Here is a 20857-nt window from a genome sequence, read left to right on the forward strand (position 1 = left end):
TCCGATCTCCTTCTCCCTGCCCCCCCCCCTCCCCGGCATGTGTGTACGTGGATCCTTCGAGTCGCGACACGCGGTCGTATACGTATCAAGCTTATCAACTGTCCTGACGTATACCTGTAATGTATACGTATAACGTATGTACATACAACGAATTTGGTTGCCTGCACTATGTGCGGATTTTTGGTTCGCTTGAAGAAATGCTACGCACGAAGATATCTAAACGCAATATAAGCCGAACTTAGTTTGATAAAAAATATTCAATATACATTTTGTTAGAAATAAAATAATATTAACAGTATATATTTTATCGAACAGAATGTGATTTTATTGTTTGTATTATTATATTATTATATAAGTATCTTGTGTTATGATTTTATAATTAACTAACTTCGTAGCTTCTGTGTATCAGAATAGTACACTAGCGACCGAATTCGTTGTTACCAAGGTAAAGCTTTATCTTCTAAAATAATTACTCGCAAATTACCGAGTTATCATGTTTTTCTTATTTTTGAAATAATTTCTACAACACCGCATACATTCGGTACAGCATCAATACGTTTGGTGCAAGTATATAATTCTATATACTTACATTTAACGATTGTCGTCCCTTATAAAATTGCGATTTGAAATGCGTATGAATTGTAAAGGATTTTATTGCAAATTTATCGCAGTATACGCTCTTTTAATTTTGTCTGCGTGCGTTTATCGAAATCGCAAATTATATAATTAGCGAGATTTTAATAATGAATACGAATTCTGAATATATCCACCTATCGAGAATTTTTATAGGTACTAAAAAGGATGGTAAAATTAGAGAGATAGTACAGAATCCTAAAAATTCGTTCGATTATCGTTAAAAATTCATACGTGCATCCTCCGAACAGGCGAGATCTCGCGAGAGAGATTCGTCCGGCGCGGTGCAACACGCCCTTGACCTACCTTAACGTTTCTCGTTGCGCGCGGGTGGCACGCTTTAAACAATTGCGCGTATAAGGGCATGTAATTTCACCCACGTATGACCGTGACGGATCTCCCACACTGTAGAAAAAAAAGTATATAAAATCGTACAGACGACAAGTGTAAAAAATCACATGATTTACAACGGAAATACTTCTTATAAAGTGATTTTTGCACTTATTTCTTCACGTAATTCTACATACTTTCTTTCGCAGTGTGATTTCGAACATTTATTTTTTTCTAATACCGTGACATAATTTTGCGCAAATTTTTGAAAGCGAGGAAACGGCATACGCGTGCATATTATGTGTCAGAGTTTTAATTGTCAAACTTGTGTTACAATGCTATTAGATTCCATTTATTATCTATGACTTATAGAAATGTCGATTGTACTTGATGCAAATTATAAATTTAAAAACTATTAAAAAATATATTAATCAAAGAATATATCACAAAAAAATGTTGGGAAATGGTCTCCGCGCGAACATTAAAAGATATTGAAAACCATTTCAGGAGTCGTGGGATAAACTTCGGGATTAAATCGATATATTCTACATACATTCCGTACGCACACACTTCGGAGTGCACACGTACGCGAAACTCCGGATATCGCGGACGTGAGTACGGCCGCATTCGCGTACATGTGATTCGAAAGAGAGAGAGAAAGAAAAACGAAACACGGAGTCAGATAAGGCCACGATTGCGTGGCGCTTAGATCACGTTCGAGTCAGGCCAGGCCTTCGTTTCCAAACGTATCCCGCGCGTTCCGGCCGTCGCCGGATATTGGTCAACTCGGGGCTACCTATATTTTTTCCTTTTTATCTCGCACACCATTCCGCATACGTGGGTGCCGTCACGGCGACGCGGATCAGCTGGACGCGGGTCGCGCGGAGCAGGCGCGATAAAGCGCGAAGTCGGAGGCGCGATCACGACGATCGATATTGGCCCCGTGAATTATACGCGGCCGCGCGCCGCGCGGCTTGTCGCAATGGGCGACGGCCGTCTTGCGAGAGAACCGCGAGATCCGGAAAGTCTGCGGCATGATTCGCGCGCGCGCGCGCGTTATCGCCGCCGCCGCCGCCGACGTCGTTGTCGTGTTTCGACAGCACCAGCATTATCGGCGATATGTTTGCAAACACGGTACGATTAACAAAAATGCACGGATAGTTCGAAGACGCGGCGTTTGAAGTACATACATGCGTATAGCGCAACGTTCAGTCGAGATATTTCCACTCTTATCCAGATACGCGCTTGGGGAAAATTTATCTCGCGACATTTTTACTTTCGTACCTTATGTTGTATCGCCGTTCGAGGCGGCCGAAGGGGGAAGTCTCCGCCGTTTTATTTATAATTTTGCAATTCCTCGAAGAAGAAAAATGAGAATGAAAGATATTGCGTTACGTGCGAACGCTTAATTGGATATATTCGCTTGTATTCTAGTTTCCTACTGCCAATTTTTCGAAGACGCGTAAAAATTACATGCGTTACTCTTTCATCAAACGCGTGCACGCGTGAGAATCGTGTACTATCACACGATTATAACTTTCGAAACGGAGAAATGTAAAAATAGATTAATTGTAGAACCTTATGAAATTATCAATCAATAAGCGCGCTACAATGTTTATAATCAGATTGATTTGACAATACTGACCTATGACAAAATTCAGGGAGATGAAGGAATTCCTTTTGTCGTCTCCAACGAGTGATGAAACTCCTCCAGGAATTTTATCGTATAAATAACGATTATCTACCTTGGCATGCCGTGCGTATCGCGTTTGGGACACGACCGAAATTATCGTCGGGCAACTATCCACAGAACTGGTTCTGTTTTTTTCGCCAGGAGGGATGACGACACCGCGCACGGGTACCCTTTACTGCGCGCGCGCGCGCCCAGTGCGGCATTTTTAATACGATTTTTAAATATTTCGCGATCTTTCGATATACTACTTACATTGCTGTCACTCGTGCGGATATTTCGTCATGCGACACGCCGGTTGCGCCGTCGACGGTTCATTGATTAAGCGGCCTGTACTATCGGACGAAATTTATTCGGAAATGGAGTTTGCTCTTGGTAAACAACCGTGCAATTAACGTTCTTCTTTTTTACGCGATCGAGCATATATATCTGCGAATTTATTTCTGCGCAATTCGTGTCTGCGAATCGGGCTTGATTGCAGCGCACCGCGCGGTGTCCCGAAAGTGTCTTAAATTTTACGAGATATTTGCTTCTTCTTTAACAGGATTTTAACGCGTCGCTTCGTTAACGCGCTCTTAATTGGCTAATAACGGGCAATTACCGGCTGATAAAGCTTTTAATTAAGGGACAATGCTTTTTGGAACGTGTTTGAACAACTTAATTTCGAATTCCATTAAGGACAAAAGAACTAATGGATTAGTGATTAATGGATACACTAACGAGATGATCTCCATAATTATTAATTATGTCTTTGCGTGTCCAGACGATTTCCGGCGCGCCACAAATTCACCTTCTTAATATAGATCCTCGATCGACGTGGGCGTGTGAACGTATACGAGATTTAACTCTCCAGATGATTCATTCCTTTGTCAACCTTCTTTGTTTCGTACATCGAGAGTTGCGTGTGTATGCGCCGAAAAAATTGATAAATAATAGAAACTATCGTCTTTTCTTTAATTGATTTTAAGTATATTAATGCTAATATTCTTGCCTGATTTTTTCTCTCAACGTCGCAGAAGTCGGTTTGAAAATTACAATATTAAAATTTCGCTTAAGTTATGCAATTAATTGGCATCGCTCAACGTGTCATCGAAAATTTTTGGTCATCATATCATTATCGTTCGCACGTAATGCAATATACCTCGATTCTCGAACGATTCGATCAGTGGTTATTTACGCGTCGTGACTACGTTTAAGTTAGTCATCGAGAAATATGCGGAATCCTGTTCGCTGATTAGAAAACAATGGAGGAGACTGGCGAAAGAATGCGAAGATCCCTTCGCCTATCTCGCACGTGTTGCATCGTTGTTATGCATCGAGCATTCCTTGCTAATCAATATTTTCAATTCCTCCAAGGAGGACGGTCTGACGGAACTCGTCTCGAGACTGTAAGTTTAGTAATTTTTTTTAACAATACTCACAAGAAGCATATAATTTTCAAAGAGAAAAATGTGTCCCTTTCTATTTTACGCGAGATATATTTTTAGCAAGGAAAAACTAATTTTTCTAAATTAGCCAAAGAAAATCGGTGATTAGAAAAAGCAATAATTCTAGAAATTAAACTGCGCGTGTAATTTTAGAACATTGACGAATATTTTTCAACAATTTTTTTCTACCAGATTTCTTAAAGGCCTTGAAATCTTGAAATTTATTCAATTTCGTCTCATCGTTCATGATAAAAATATCCTCGAGCTTAAATTAAAAAAAAAAAAAGAAATAGAAAAGTAAAACGTGAAATGTATATGTGTTGAAGTATCATAAGAGTTTTTAAAAATATGAGAGAGAACTATTTTTATTTGTTTCTTCTAGACTGACGAAACAAATAGAAGTGACATGTCATCGTTTTTCAAGACGAGATTTTCGTTGGCTTTTGTAATGAAATATAGGTAACGATATCTTGATATTTTAATATTTTATCATTTTTATCATTTTCAAATTTATCCTCTACAGATCTTTCCTCATTTTGCTTTTTATTCTGATAATCGTTTTCAACAGCGAGATTAATTTTGCCGGAAAGAGAACAAAAGAACGCTATTCTCATTAAATTACATCACTTTACGTAAACAAGACGTAAATACGTAAGCACGTGTACATGAGACAGTGTATATAAATGTCACGTTATTAATGTAAATGAGAAATTTTGCTGTTGATTGCGAGATGTCCGTCGAAAGTTTCTATCGAGGCAGTTGCAAGAAAAATGATTTTGTTCACTTCAGAAACGAAAAGTGATTACGTGATAGACTCAATTGTTACAACGCAATGTGTAACAGCAGACATGACATAACGGATAAGTCAATGATAATTTTGTGGGTTTTTTAAAGCATTTCCTTGATATGTCTTGAACATAATTTGGCAATTTGTTATTTTTCCACGATAAGATTATTAATTCGCACCTTCTTACAACTTCTCAATGACAATTATATTTGCACGAATGTATTCGCTGTCTGATAAAAATTAATTTTATATTTATCAAGAATTTGTATACTGACCCACTTACTTGACAGGAAATCGAGTATTCCGTTTCACCTTACGCGCTGTCACTTCGAAATACACGCATGCGGAGCGGACTTCTCGTTATTACTTATAATCTCGACGCTTAATCGGAGAGGTGATCAGCTGTATAGTGATTGAAGCTTTTCTGGTGCAAGCACTGCCTTTCGTGAATCGCGCATGTACCGTCACGCTGTCTTCATAATATATTGCACGATTTAATGTAACTTTCCATTACGGTACAGTCCAGTGACTCCGCGATGTGCAATAAACAGTCGGGGGAATGCAATCGCGCAAAATTGTCCCATTTCACGTTGCCGCTCGCGAAACTATCGTTTCGCTAAGAAACCGGATGTCGATAATCACGGACGATTATTACTCATCGCTTCTTGTGTACAGTTTAACCGGCCGACGATTAGTTTAGCTATTTCCTCGAAACCGTGCAATTATCAGCAATTTAAGCAATGTTCCTCCTTTATGGAATGATCAATCGATATTTAATGTGATATACGCGAGAAGACGTGATGATTGTAATTTTTTTTTGTTCATCAGTTTTACTCATGCTAGTCTCTTACGAGTATTTAATTTGATAACGAATATTTATTTGTAAAAAAAATCTAAATTATTTTCTCTGCGTTTAAACGCCAAGCAAAGATTTTTTTCTTATTGTTAGTTAACATATTTTAGGATATTGCGTATTAGTTACAAAGAGGGAGAGAGAAAAAGATAAATAAGTAGACAAAGTGTTTTATCTATCGATAGATAAAACTAATCTTAAACTTCAGTGTTGTAATTTTCATTCTTTTTCGGCTTAATAATAGCTAAAACACAATAACAAAATTACACAACCTCTAATTGGAGTGTTTTTTTTATTATACTCAATATTATTTTTATTAGAAACTTAAGAGCTATATACTTTGTCGCCGGTCGTACACATGACGGGACTGTTATCTGTCCCCGATATGAAACTCCTTGTGTGCCGCAAACAGGAACCGTAACGCGGAAGTCGCGGCCCACCGGCACAAAATTACGCGCTACTTCCTCCGATAGAGAAGCCTCCTATCTATTCACATGCGGGAAGACGCGACTCCAATCCTTGCTCATTATTCAACCTGTCGGTTAAGAAACCGAGGAGTCATTCTCTGTCGACGCGGAACTTCGCGTCGATTAATTTCGGAGATCCGTTAATTCGCATCTCAGAAGATGCGGCATGTAAATTAATTACGAGAGGTGATTGGTCCTTTTTTTAAATTATTTTTAATTGGCGTCTACCGTAAGAGATAAACTTAATTTAGGGTTTAATATTTCGTGCCGAAAAGCAAAAGCCTGCGACGTATGAAAAATCGATTGCACGTTTGTGAATATCGATTTTTAATTCACAAATTTACCGTAATTTACAAAATGGCCTTGCTTGTTTTAAAGTATCTTTATAAATTATTATACTTGCTTTTTCAATTTTAATCTTTTCTCAGTGGGACGTGCATATATCTTTCTCTTTCAGCTAAAAAAAAATTGTATCTCCGGTAAAGATTAAGTCATTAAAATCAAACAGAGCTTATTTTAAATATGATTGCACTTTAATCGAGAAACAAATTGTGATAAATGTTATTATAAAATAAAGTTATTTTAGCATTGTAACTTGAAATTTCTCGTACTATAAAAGGTTTGACGTATAGTATTTTAAAGAGTTAAATATAAAAATGATTAAATTAGATACATTTCTCTTCTAAAAAATGGAACGTAAAAAAGTAGATCTGCAGATTTCTCTCTCTCTCTCTCTTTGTGCGCACACTTTGTAAAAAGTAACAAAGGCACGCATAAGATCGTCGAGATCTCAAGATCTCGGGAGCTACGGCCTCCGTTGAAGTACGGCGACGTGGACATTGCGAAATCCGACAATGAAGGCAACGTTCATTCACCGTGATACCCGCGAGTTTTCTTGCGAAGGACATGTCGATACAGCGAATCGACCTTCACGGGAACCCTGTCCTCCATAGAGTACGTTGATTTCGTCCAATATGCTCGATTCCAATTAAGGTCCGGCGGATTTGCCCAACACAAATTGCAGATATCGCGAGAATGTCTTCTATACATGATTATAGATTAAACACTTATTTAATCAATATTAAATATGAAAAATACTATATAAACAAGAGAAAAATTGCTTTTTCAAATTACTTCATCTGTGTATATAGGGTTAAATATTAACATTTTCCTATTATAAAAAGTTCTGTGAATATTTCTGCGTTATTTACAATTACATATAGAAAACATTCATGAAAATTTCAAATTTTATCCTTTATTAATATATAACTTTTATTATTGTCTGTAGAAAAAGCAATAGCAGATTTTTTGAAAGTTAAATTTTTCAGTGACGTCTCTTTATATACCAATAAAATAACGCATAATACGTGAATATGATACGCTGGCACGCGCGCATTACGTGAATGTGAACGCGGCGCATAATGGAATCTGGTGAGTTTATGTAAAAATCCAAACTCGACGCCGACTCGGCGTTTTGCGTTGTACACCTTGTACAATTGAGCCGGACGTTCTCGTGCGACGAATAAACGAGCCAGCCTTGCGTGGAACGCGCGTCGCATGCGATTTGCGAAATGCAAATCCGCGCGCAAACCGCGGCGCATAGAACCGACTGCAGTCTGCCTACGCGTTGCGCTTTTGCGGGGATACCGGTCTGAGAGAAGTCCGGGACGCGAGGAACCGACGAAAAATTCTCGAACCGGTTCGCCGGCTGTTTCATTTTACGCCTCGCGGATGCTCTTCGGAGATGGCGAAGAGAAAGAGAAAAATTAGCTTAGAAGCGGACGAAGAGCCGTCCTCTCCGCTCTTCGTCCTGCGAATCGAGACGGATCTCGAGGAAGTTCGCCGGCGGGAGAGGATGTTACGGATCCTCCTACGCAGAGAGCGCACGGAAACGACATAATGGAAGGAAATGTTGTAGAAGGAAGATAAACGAGCTGTGCGGAGGAGAGCACTGGCTCGACGTATTTTGTCGGGCGCACGGTCTGTAAACTGAAAATAGCGTCCTATATTCACGGATCATCATTGTGTGAAAAGTATATAGATGAGCGCGATGATACAATCCGTAAATTGCGAGCGATTATTAAAGAATTTAATTTAATTTAATTGATCCCTTTTGCGATTAATATACAACAGAACCTTTTATCAAGTTAATTGGGAAAACTATTAAATCCGATGTGCGATATGTCAATGGTGTAATAACGTCTGTCGTTCAGATTATATAAAATTAATTCCCACTTACGAAATCTGTTAAAATTTTTCTCACGCGATACGGTTATCTTCATCGTTATCATTTATATTGTCCGACTTAAAACTTTTTCTTAGACCGCGGAACAAAGTGATCCTTATAGATTTTTTTATCGCTGAAAATGAATCCGTAAATTGCTCCATTATGTTTTTGAGATACTTTAATTAAAAAATAAGAATTTTTTGAACTTTTATGTTCAATTTTCTCAAAAATATAACGTGACATTTCATTTACGGATTCGTTTTCAGCGACAAAAAAATCTGTAAGAATCACTTTGTCTCATTCGTGGTTTAAAATCCCTGTTAAACAATGTTAATAATAACGAACTTATCACTAGTTGTTTTTTCTTTTTTTTACAAAATACTTACGTTTTCCGTGTGTTTGCGGTAAGATTTAGTCGAAATGACAAAAAATTCGTCAGATTTCGCTCTCGAGAGGACATTCTTTCACGTCCGACCCTGCATAGCAGCTGTCTGGCGAAAATAACACGAGGAAACGTAGGCATTACGACGCGCACACAGGATGCGCATATCCTTTTCCAGATCTTGCTCGTGAAAAAGTTCTTACCTGACCGTGTGGCGACCCGCTGCGACCTGTGCAGTGCCGGTCGGCTATTATTCCTCCTTCACACAAATATTCCGACTAATTCCGAGCAGGATACACAAAGCCCAAGCGATATAAGAAGTAAATGGGGGACACAGGATGCGGTTAATAAAACGGGACGCGAATGAAAAGATAGTTGATTTTCTCTGCGGTTATAATAATCTTTTATCCTCCGAGGTGGAAGTCACACCTTTGTGGCTAATATTAATGTCGAAATTAATTTCAAGAAGAAGGCGCTGCACGAAGATGTAGAATGCGGGTAATTATAAACAAGATACAAATACGTACTGTTAAATATTAAAAGAGCAACTGTAATTCAGTTTCTTGAGTTAAATTAACTATTTCATTATTTTCAACTTTTATATGTGCCAAAATGTATTACTTTAACACAAAACATATAGTTAAAAAAACAACCATATCTCTAGTCAATCCATTTGTGTAATTGAATTACTTATAGTTTTAAAGTAAACAACGTTTATATTAACGTATGCATTTAGTAAATATAAATTAAAATTGAGTGAAATTTAATACATTTTTTGAATTAAATTATTTAACTCCATTGTTTTAGTTAAATTGACGATATATTGAGTATAAGGAAGTAGTATGGCGACTTATTAGGAATGATTAAAAATAACTCAAATTGGATATAATTTAACACTATGAATTTAACAGTGTACAAGAGACGAGGGTATTATACAAGGAATAAATACCGTTTACCTTCCGGTTACTTTTTACGTTCGCGAAAGTCTCGTGACCGCGACTGATTATTTAAAAACCTAATTTGTGAGATCGTTTTACGATAATTCATGTGGAAAATACTCGGGAGTGGTTATAATTGCGCGGGTGCGAGCGCTAGGCATTTAACGGACTTTGTAAGTCCGCATTCTGTAAATCGAAACGGTGAAAGGCGAGAAGTTAATGTCGAAGTAATATGCAAATGCGAATTCATTTTCTTTCTACAATTGGAATGAGTGCGAGTGATTGGCCGACGGTTAAGACATTAACTAAATCTAATTAATGCAAATTATGTCGAGCAATGCGACACAAGACTTCGTCACTACAAAGTATGTGGATAGCGCAGTATGTTGTGACAACGTTAGCATTCTTAGAAGTAAATTATATGTACGATTTTGTAATGATTTCGTGCTAAAGGTCTTGTTTTGCTCCGTTGCTCCTGCGTTGCACAAAGTCGTGTTTTTCTCATTCAGAAAAACTACTTTTCTCTCTTGATAACACCGAAAATCCCGTATCTCCTTTAAACACGTGCTGTTTACGTTGGAAGCCAATTCGGAGCGAGGCTTCTTTTTTTTTATTATCGATATAAAATAATTTTATAGTTTCCGCCATTCGAGAGACCGAAACCGGCGACAGAGACACGTAGAAACATTCCCCCCTCCCCCCCGACGAAACGTTCGTATTTATCTCGATTCCGTCTCGTTACGAGGAATCCAGACCGAAAGCTCGATGACTGCAGAATTTCATCGGAATGACTAATTGTGATGCAGCGGCGCGCGCGATGACCTCAGCGACGCCGTGATTTCCAATTTGAAAAATAGGATGACGTAGCGAAACGGGCGTGACGTATATCCCCTTTGTGATATCAGATATACCGTGATGAGCGTGCACCCGCGATAAGATCCACACGCAAAAGTGTGGGCGTCGATCGACGCGTCACGCACGGGCGATATATGTTCACGTTTACGTGAACACGCGCACGTATCGGCGCGTGTACGCACAATGCGTGGCGCGATTGCATCAGCGTAGAGCCACAAAAAAAAATAAAAGGAAAAATAAGATGTCGTCGACCGGCGATACGAGGAAAGGTACATCATCTGCTGACGAGAGTTAATCAGTAACGTTCATTCGTTCGATGACGAAAGAGAAACATATCAGCTGATAAGACATTTCGTGAAAAATACAGACACGTTCCTCTCCCCCTCCCTCCCCCCCCCCTCTCTCTCTCTCTCTCTCCCTCTTCTCATTGCAATTTCCAATCGAATCGTTGAATGGACGTAACGAATCGAGGCGAGGGAGCGATCGGGAAACACGAGTGTCCGAAGTGATCACAAAAATAATTAAAATATTCATGCGAATTAACTCGTGCCTTCCGCATCTATAATTTTCTGTCACATGTCGTTTCTCGTTTCCAGACTTCTTTTTTTTTCTGACGCAAGCTCTTACGACGTGCCGGTGTAGATCATTTGCATGGCAAAAGCTATACTCTCATTCGCGCCTCAGTTTGCGTCATTTTCCACACGCGTGTGCGCCGCACATGCGGCGATGTAACGAGAGCTGCTAATGTAACGCAACGTCTGTCCCCATACGCGCGAGCACGCGGCGCACCCGCGCGTGGTTGCACTATTAGCGGAAACGCGGCTCCGAGCCTCGGCGTGGCGCAATCGCGTCCTTTAGGAAGTGTCGCGACATTCGACGGCGTTTACTTCACTATCCGAATATATAAATTGACGTCTTTTTCGTCGAAAAAGGAGGATGTCAATCAATATAAATTAACTCCATTTGCGATTTGAGACAAAAAAGAGGGGACTTTTTGGAGACTTTTTTCACGCATTGACGTAAAACACTTGAATTATACTGTGCGATAAACAACACTCTGTTGCAAAAACGGACAGGCGTATTTCCATAAATGGCGAACCTTTGTACGAATATCGCGGATGCGCTTCGTGCTTATAAGTTGATTGATTCGCACGAGCAAGTCGGCCGATTGCTAATAATTCACGATTTCTTCGAATTTCCGAGGATCAATCACCGACCGATGGGGAATAAGAGGTTCTGCTCGCGGAAAGATTAGCTTTCTTCACCTAATTGATGATCGATTCGACGGAAACGTCACGAATTAGGGCTAAGCTTCAAGAATATTAATAGCCGACACACACGCGCACGCACGTACATACAAACTTCGCACGTTAGTTCAAGCGATGTTTTAAGCGATGTTTTTCCTTTAAATCGATGCTATTCGCCTATTGACATTCATTCGAAATGCATCCGTTAGATACTTAAGATAAAAAATAAAGTAGTTGCGATAAGCAGTAGATTTCCAGTAAAATTTCCGTTAAGAGCGTAAAATGCCGTTCGAGGTCTGTGACGCATGACGTCAAAAGCAAGAATATTCCTGCGATAAACTCTTATAAAAGTAAGTATATGTAATCTACAGAAATTCAGGTTAAAGACCTGAAAGAATATTCTTCGCTTGTGACATTCTAATCAAACTATAGATATTACACATCTGTCACGTGTAAAACCTACGTGTGTCACTGAAGTGCATCTATGGTGCAATAATATGCAAGAATATGAAACGCGTCTGATTTCAGAGGTGCTCCGTACAAATCAATAACAATTTTTCAATTAAATACATTGCAGTAAGAATAAAATTAAAGTGAGAAAACTAGGGGAATTTACCAATCTTTCGGATTGATTTGATTTTTATTCACACTTTCGAAGATTCGAAACGAACATTTCGCGCCGCAATAGATTCTTTATTGAACGCCAGCAGGTATGAATTAAGGATCGAACTTGACATCGTTCGAGGTTTTCCTCGGCTCCGCGGCGCGCGTGTAATCATAAATCTCCGTCGCGACGCTTATCCTTGCTTGGATGACCTAGTTGTAACATTTAAATCCCTCGGAGCCGAACGTATGTACATACGTTCGAGGATTTATCGAGAACGATCGAAGGCCGACGAGCGGATCTCATCGATATGATCCGGCGCGAACGATCGTCACTCGCCGATAGCGCGATCAGAAAATCCACACGATATATATATTGGGTTGTGTCAAAATTGAAAATACGAAAAGACTTTCTGACCAACCTAATATATATATTTCAAAAAGAAATATTATCTGTGAAATATGGCTTCCTTCCAATTTATCTTCTCTTCGCCATCAAGGAGAAGCGATAAAAGAGAGAGAGAGAGAGAGAGAGAGAGATCGCGTTAATTTTGCAAGTCTATCTCCATAAAGGCTTCACCAAACATTTTTATCTCGATAATGAGGATAAATCCTTAAACACACAAAGGTAAAACAGACGTGCGATTTGCGCAAATGATGTGACACGTCACACCAATCTTTTGAGAATGGTTTTCTAACTTTTTTGTTTCTCCTTTATAAAATTTCTGGAATATTTAATAATAGAATATCTGCTTACATAATAAAACGTTCTAAGAATCTTTTTTTATACCACGATTCTATATTGCACATTCAAAAAATGTCTCATCCGTTCAAAAATAACACACTTAATTGTATAAATTTATACTTTTATGCAGTATAATGTGTTACTTTTACACGGATGAGGCACTTTTTCTACATCTTGATCTTCGCGATATCTGATAAATGTATGTCCAATAATTCATGAGTACCTATGCTTGCTTACGTTACAACTTGATTTTCTTATTTATATAGAAATTTTTTTTTATCGATCTTGTTTTAACATATCGCGCAGCGTCGTCGCTAATGCTATTCTCAGACGCGCAATTTGTTTTTGTGGCTTTGCGAAAAAGAAGTCGGTAATCATAATCGAGGATAAATAACTTAGAAACCTTGAATCTCAAGTGCGGAGAGTGTCAACTACGGCGCCATCAGCGTGCACGCTTTTATCACGGCGAGGAAGAATTGCGTCGAATTACGGCGGAGGAGATAAGCGCTGGAAACGTGCAGAAGCCGTTCTCACACGTTCTCCGATGCGGGCGACGAGAACGGACAGCGAGAATGGACAGCGAGACGAACAAACTGCGCGGATTGATGACTGACAGCGAGCAACGAAAATAGAGGGAAGCGGCTGAGCAAACGGATTTCGACGATACCGCGATGAATTGGAATTCTTAAGGCTGCGTCCCGGAAATTGCGTCATCCGCTATACGATCCGCTTCCGGCACCGCACGCTGCAACGTTCGCACAAACAAATTCCAGGGAGATGTCTAAACGTTTCTAGAAAGTCGTAACGCTATACATATATGTATTATCGTCAGCTCGAAAATTGCTTCATAATTGAGTCACATTAAATTTCCGTTTTATACGACAGCGCTCTAATTCTGTTTTCCGAAATGTTTTTTTTCCCCCGCCTCAAGTCTGAAAAACACGCGTATCTGAAGATACGATTGTAATATTACACAGCGATAAAAGGTCTTTGTTGAAAGTGCAAAACACAGTATCGCGTATCGCGCCTTAACGAAAAATCGAGTCGTCAGAGAATCTCGAGGAAGTCGTCGTTTTAGCAAAATGTTTCAATGTCACACTAATGCAAGATGTTAATCGAACGACGTTGCGAAATTTTATTACGTAAAACGATAAACGCTACCCTCGACGTTTTCGGTGAAACGTAAACAGGAAGGCAGATAATGCACGTCGGTTCTTTGTGCGGTGTATAAGCATACGAGAGATAAGTAGCTCTCCCCGCAAAAATACGTAGCGTAAACCGTAAAGATAAACTTTACGCTCCCTTGTAATTCGATCTGTTAATCAAGAATAACAATATTAATGAGTATGAATAACAACATATTCACTGACAAAGAACTATTTGGATATTTACACATCTACGAATTGTGTTTGTTTTAGCATCTCTTTTTGCCTGGGTGACTTCGCGTCCTTCGGCCATAGGGGAGCAACGGTATTTCCGCTTCGATCGTGGGAGACGGAGGAAAGGCACTTTGCACGACGAGTGGAATGATGCAGGATTAAGTTGTTTCAGCGGTTAATTTCACGTTCGACCCACCCACGTGTGTGGAGAATCGAAAGACGCACGTGGCAGCGATCGGCTCTCTCGAGGTACGTAGGTACACTTTTCGGTGTAACGACCGTACCCACCCCCTTTGGATTTTTCTCGGGGCGGCTTGTATACGCGGATGCCTTTGCCGTACGCACGTTGTCGTCATATCTTTTAGCGAGATCTCTCTCGATCTGTTTTGTCACACACATCCCCGACGTATAGTATACAATACCTACATCCGAAAATCCGGAAAAATCGGATTTACTGTGAATGGGGGCCGGGGAAAAAACGGACGAATGAATGCGGCCGGATGCACGCGGAACAGATCGCTTTACGGCCGACTTCCGGGGTATATGTTTTGCCTTACCTGCTCCGAAGCAGCAGACATTGCCCTCGCACGATTTCGAGATGCGAGAAAGGAAGGATCGGATTGGGGGCAAAAAGCCTCCACTGCAGCTGCCCTCCTCCCTTGTGCCATTGACCGGTTTCCAGCGCGCGTTTCGTCCAGGCGCCACGCTCACCCTTCTTCTTACCCTTTCGCTTCTTTCTCTACCGAAAGTGTACGTAGCTGCGGGCCGACTTTGTCGGAGAATACATTATTGAGAAACTGTAATTGGGATATTTAGATTTGGAGCTCTAGCGGAGCCTCGCAAATTGTCCACTATTGTACACTTATCCTCAAATTGAGGATAGTAGCGAGGTTCTTTGTCACTTGCATACATTGTTAAATTCCTATTACAATATAATCCTTTTGGGATCCGAATTTTTGTCCGTCGAAGGAGAGATTTGAATTGTGCATCTGCCCGTTTACGCTCTGGTTGTTCCCCGAACGATTGTAGATATATCGTGTGTACATTTTGAAATTTGAGAATTTTGGATAGACAAGTCTATCTCGACGAAGCATCACGAAAATCACGCGTTAAAGAGGGGGCTCGGTTTACACTCTATCGCGAGACGGGGCCCATCTCGGGATTTTCACGCGCGTTACCCAAGATGATAGCTTGTTACAACAGAGAGTGTGCCCCTAGGCCCGTTCCCTTTCGAAGATCGAAGACCATGTTAATTTCAGATGACTAATCGCGATCGCGTCATTTATGTGGCACGTGTGACGACACACGTGAGTTCATTGTCCCGCGCCGTGGGACGATTTACCGAAATGCTCTGCGTTTCGAAAGAGCGCAAAACCAGCATTCATCTCGCGTGCACGCTCAGCATTAGCAACGCAAATTCATTTTACATGTCCATCGTGTAAAATATTTTTTATTGCCGTTCCAGGCGGCATATTTTTCACAATGAATTTTGAACGCGTTAATTTTATTAATTTCGCGTTATAAACATCTCCGTATTTCGAGAGAAAAAAGACAGGCGGACTGTTCCCGTTGTTTTCTCTCATTTCTTTATTATTCAGCGTAACGACAATGAAAATTGACGCTTTAATTCGCGACGCGCGGCGACGAACGAGAGAGAGAGAGAGAGGGACATCGACATTGGAATTTCTCTAAGGTGCTTTTTTCCACCTGACGGTTGTGCACGTTGCGTCTGCGACGCAAATGAGGCCATATTAACGCCAATGTCACTGTTGCAATTCGCGCGCGCGCGCGCGGATGCATACAGGCAGGTCACGATATTTGTCGCAATCGGCGATAGGGACGCTCATTATCTCAGCGCGCAAGAAATCCCGCGCGCTTTAAATCGCCGTAACAAGTCCGGAATTACTCGGCTAATTACCCGTCGGGGCCCCGGTAATCGAGCGTGCTAATTAGGCAAAATGTTATATCCTTCCCTCGGCAAACTGTGACGATTACGACTGACGTCGACGGTGCGCGCTTTCGCAAGAGTGTGCAATTTCATCGCGGGGAGTGTCGCGTGGAGCAACGCGAGGGCGACGCCTCCGCCGCGTGTTCTCACGGTATTGAAAATGAAAATAGCCGCGCGAGAGGTGCCCGAAATTGCGCCTACTCGATCCGAGAAAAATTCTGTCTGTCGGAACCGTGCGGGCGCGCGCGCGCGCAAGGCAATTAGGTAACGATCGGTGCGCGATTACGAGCGTGTAAACACATATCGGTCGCGCGCGTTTATATCGTATATGCCCTCACGATCACAAGCCGGATTTGGCAATCCGTGCACGCCGTGTAGACCGGCCGCGGAAGGATTTGGCAATGGGAACGCAATAAGAAATCGAAGAACCGCCCGCTGTGCCGGATATTCATTGTTCACTGAACCTTCGGTTGACTCGAGGGTTATACCGTCGCTAATCCCTATTTGACTTCACAAGACCGTTTTTTTCTTTTAAGATCTGAGCGATTTTTCGGACGAGCGGATTCTGGACGAACTTTCCTTTGTTCTTGCTGAACATTGTGTAAAAAATGCAAACAGGATCAAGGATAAACGAAGATAATAATATATAAAGTCGTGAAAGCTAATAATCTAAGCGTTTTTAGAAAAATTAGCCTATTTACCTATTTCGAAGGAAATTAGAATATCGAAATATTCTCCGTAATTTTACGTACTGTAACTAAAGACTTATAAGCGTTTCCTTGGCCTTGACACACAAAACTTGTCTCGGCGCGCAAAAAGGGTTTCAATTATTCACAGCTGTCTAACAGTCGTCTAACAAATATTTTTAATTACTCCTCTAGGACGCTCGCTTCTGTAAGAGCTTCTCTCATCGCAACTCCCTACTTTTGATAATGAATATTTATGAGCACTCTCTACTTGTATTCTATAAACTTCTTCGATGTCTTTCGATGTCTTGCTGCAAGAATTTATTCAGTATTTCTACAATCGATTGGCAATGACGGTTTTTATTTTTTTCATTGCCTTTTAATCAGTGACAGTCTCGGATTATTCACAGCGAAAATAATTTATCGATAATTTTCCACGCTCCGTCGTCTGGCGATCGAAGGCTACGATTATTTGGGTCGCGGACACTAACAATTGACCGTTTGGTCCTTCCGCTCTTGGTAGGTCCCCCTGACCTTCTCTTGCGGCCGCTATTCTCTCTCTCTCTCTCTCCCTCTCTTTCTTTCTCCTTCTCTCTCTCTTCCTCTAATGCTCTCTGTCTGTTTGCCGCTCGTTAGTGTCGTCATTGTGTTGTCACCATCATCGTATACGTACTATTGCAATATTCCACGTAACATTGTGTATTACTCTCTGTCACACACCGAATTGAGAAATGGAACTGAGTTGAGTAATTCCATTTCATATGGAATTAAACACCCAGTTTTCGAAATCATAGATTTGTCTTAAAATGCTTGAATTTCCGTCTGTCTCACGCGTAGAGAAATAGCATTATCTCCAGCGTGACAATTATTTATTTCCCAACAATAACATATGTATATTAATATGTTTCTTTATATGCATATGGTATAATATAAAGACTCACGAAACATGATGAAATGTATTACACAACAATAATCTACGATTAACTGATTCGAAGAAGACAATTGACGCAAGCAGCCTTTCAGAGTCTCAATATACATATAAATAAATAAATTTTTCCATAATCTTATTACAGATATCTTTTTACGAGTTGTGAAAAGAAATTTGTAACAATGGTACGATTTGATCAATTTCGTGAATTACTATATATATATTATACATATGCATTAATATTGACAGATTAATTTATCGATTTAATAACTATTTAATATTTATTTTCGTGGTCATTTTTATGCAGTACGCTCTTTATTTTTATATCCAGTTAAACATACATATGCATTACATATTGAGATTAATTAATCCATTTAATAACCATTTAATATTTATTTTCGTAATCGTTAGTACATACGCTCTTTGTTTTTTATATCCAGTTAAATATACACATATATGCATATCACGTACGGCGCGTAGCAACATTCCCGTTCCTTGTGCGTTTCAGATTTTTCCGAAAAGTAAAGACAAAATGTGCGACAGCGGTGCTGGCGAGTGCGAGGAGAGGAGCGACGAGAAAACGGATCCGGGCGCTATCAGACACGGGAACTTCATGAATTATTACCAATTCCATCCTGCGGAAGAGCGCGTGCGGCAACTTCCGCGTGGCGTGTGGCAGCGGCAACGGGTCGCCCATCCGGCCCGGAAATACGCGGGTCTAGACGTCGGCTGTAACGCCGGGGTAAGAGCAACGGCGGCGGCGCGACGGCGGCGCGGGCCGCGGCACAGCCAGCTGTCGGCGGGGACGTGTGTACTGGGCCAGCCAAAACGGGATGAACTCCGGCCTTCGTGATACGAAACTACAAAACGGGCGCGTCTAATTTTGGTCGAAGTCTATCCCCTTTTGGTTTTTCGCTCGCGCGTCAGCGGAGCATCCGCTTCCGGAAATTCGGAAGCGGATATCCTTTGTCCTTGTTAGAAATTTCCTGTTTATTTGCTCCTTCTCTCTTCTTTCCTCGTTCCTCTTTATTGGAGCTAATACGTTTTTCTCCATTATACGGTAATGCCTCACAACTGCCGCGTGTTTCCCTCTTGGCTGGAGGGTTGCTTGAATAATTCCAAGCGGAAGTCTCATTAAGAAAACACAACGTGTAACTAATTTGATTATTCTAATTCTAATATTTCGAATTTAAATTAGAGGATGCAGATGGGATCGTTTTATCTCGACGAATACAACCGTCAGTTTAAAATCCTTTGTTGCGTATTTAAATACTAACGATCTTTGTATGTGTGTTTTTTTTAATTAATGTAAATTTTTATCTTAAACTTTCACAATCAATTCAAGATTAAATATTTAACTTTATTTAAGAAATATTTACAAGTGTGACGACACTTCGTCAAATTTTTATATCAGACGAAGATAATTTTTTGGATTTCGCGATCTGTGGCTAAAAGGCTACGTGCTTATCAATCAAATTTTTATGCGTATATATAATTTGCATTTAATTTTTTATTCTGTATATGACGCATTTCGCAGGACCTCACATACCGTCTGCGCGACTTCCTCGAGGAGACCGTGTCGCAAGATCGGCCCGAGATCTCCTTAATCGGCGTGGATCTCGACCCGATCCTGATCGAGAGAGCGCGCGAGCGCAATCCGCGCCCGGATCGCGTGACCTTCGAGTGTCTGGACTTTTTGTCCGAGGAATGCGGCGAGACGTTGCGGCGGTATCTGGCGCGGCTTAATAAAACGCGATTCGACGTGGTGTTCTGCTTCTCGATCACCATGTGGATCCACCTGAATCACGGCGACGACGGCCTGGTGGAGTTTCTGCGAAGGGTCTGCGAGCTCGCGGAAATGATCGTCGTCGAGCCGCAGCCTTGGAGATGCTACAAAAACGCCTCGCGAAGGCTGCGGAGAGCGAAGCTGGGGGACTTTCCGCTGCTGAAGGAGCTGAAGTGCAACAGGAATCCGATGGGGCACATAGAGGGTATTTTGAGGAGGCTGGGCTTTCAAAGTGTCACCGTCACCGCCGGCAACGAATGGGGACGCATGCTCTTAATTTACGAGAGAAAACAGGAATCGTAAAGGGCAAATGTGTGCGATTGTATACATACATTCACAATCCTAAAAAAGGTAAAATTATATAGAGCACGTCTATCGCGAGTGTACTCCACGCGCATCGCATCTAAATATACATCATAAACTGCGTATGTATGTGTGTTGTATTGACATTAGCGGTAATAATTTTCCTAGATAACGACAGACAATTTGTAATAAATAAAGCTTTTCAAATTACTACGCATGTGGGACTTTTAGCGCGTCATCTTTTAGCTGATTATTTTCTACCACTAATTTGTCTATTTTTGAACATTTAAATTATTCAGATTCTTACACACTAATTTTTAGCACGTATAAATTTTGTTAATATCTTTTACGTGATTATATTATTCTGATATATATTCTGATATAATTCAATTTTAATTTAAAAAATCTTTAGATTTAAAACTTTTTTTGGAAATTTAAAAAATTATAATTCTTTAAACTTTTTAGCTTTATTAAGTATCTTGCTATATTCGTGCGTTATCTTTTACCTTGTTTCCGATTATACTTTGTCGACTTTTGAGAATTTAAATTTTCACCGATGCGATCGTAAAGGAAACCAATGTCGGTAACAATCCTCGATTGATAAAATTATTATAGACTTATTCGACGATAGGTAACTCGAGAT

The 20857-nt window shown here is 40.4% G+C and overlaps 1 protein-coding gene across 7 annotated transcripts in view; it reads left to right on the top strand.

The window, feature by feature from the left end:
• The window catches only part of LOC105453062 (probable RNA methyltransferase CG11342), a 24680-nt gene extending 4253 nt beyond the window's left edge, over positions 1-20427 (top strand). For 6 of the 7 annotated variants that reach the window (XM_011694749.1, XM_011694748.1, XM_011694747.1 and 3 more), the window contains exons 3-5: positions 14603-14812; positions 18634-18867; positions 19663-20427. In XM_011694749.1, the coding sequence (XP_011693051.1) occupies positions 18658-18867; positions 19663-20214 (762 nt within the window). In that variant the 5' untranslated portion in view covers positions 14603-14812; positions 18634-18657 and the 3' untranslated portion in view covers positions 20215-20427. The remainder of the gene's footprint in view (positions 1-14602; positions 14813-18633; positions 18868-19662) is intronic. The other variant, XM_011694745.1, reaches the window with a different exon arrangement.
• Positions 20428-20857: the final 430 nt, after the last annotated feature.

This window comes from Wasmannia auropunctata, unplaced genomic scaffold, assembly GCF_000956235.1.
Source record: "Wasmannia auropunctata unplaced genomic scaffold, wasmannia.A_1.0 LD336022.1, whole genome shotgun sequence".
NCBI lineage: Eukaryota > Metazoa > Arthropoda > Insecta > Hymenoptera > Formicidae > Wasmannia > Wasmannia auropunctata.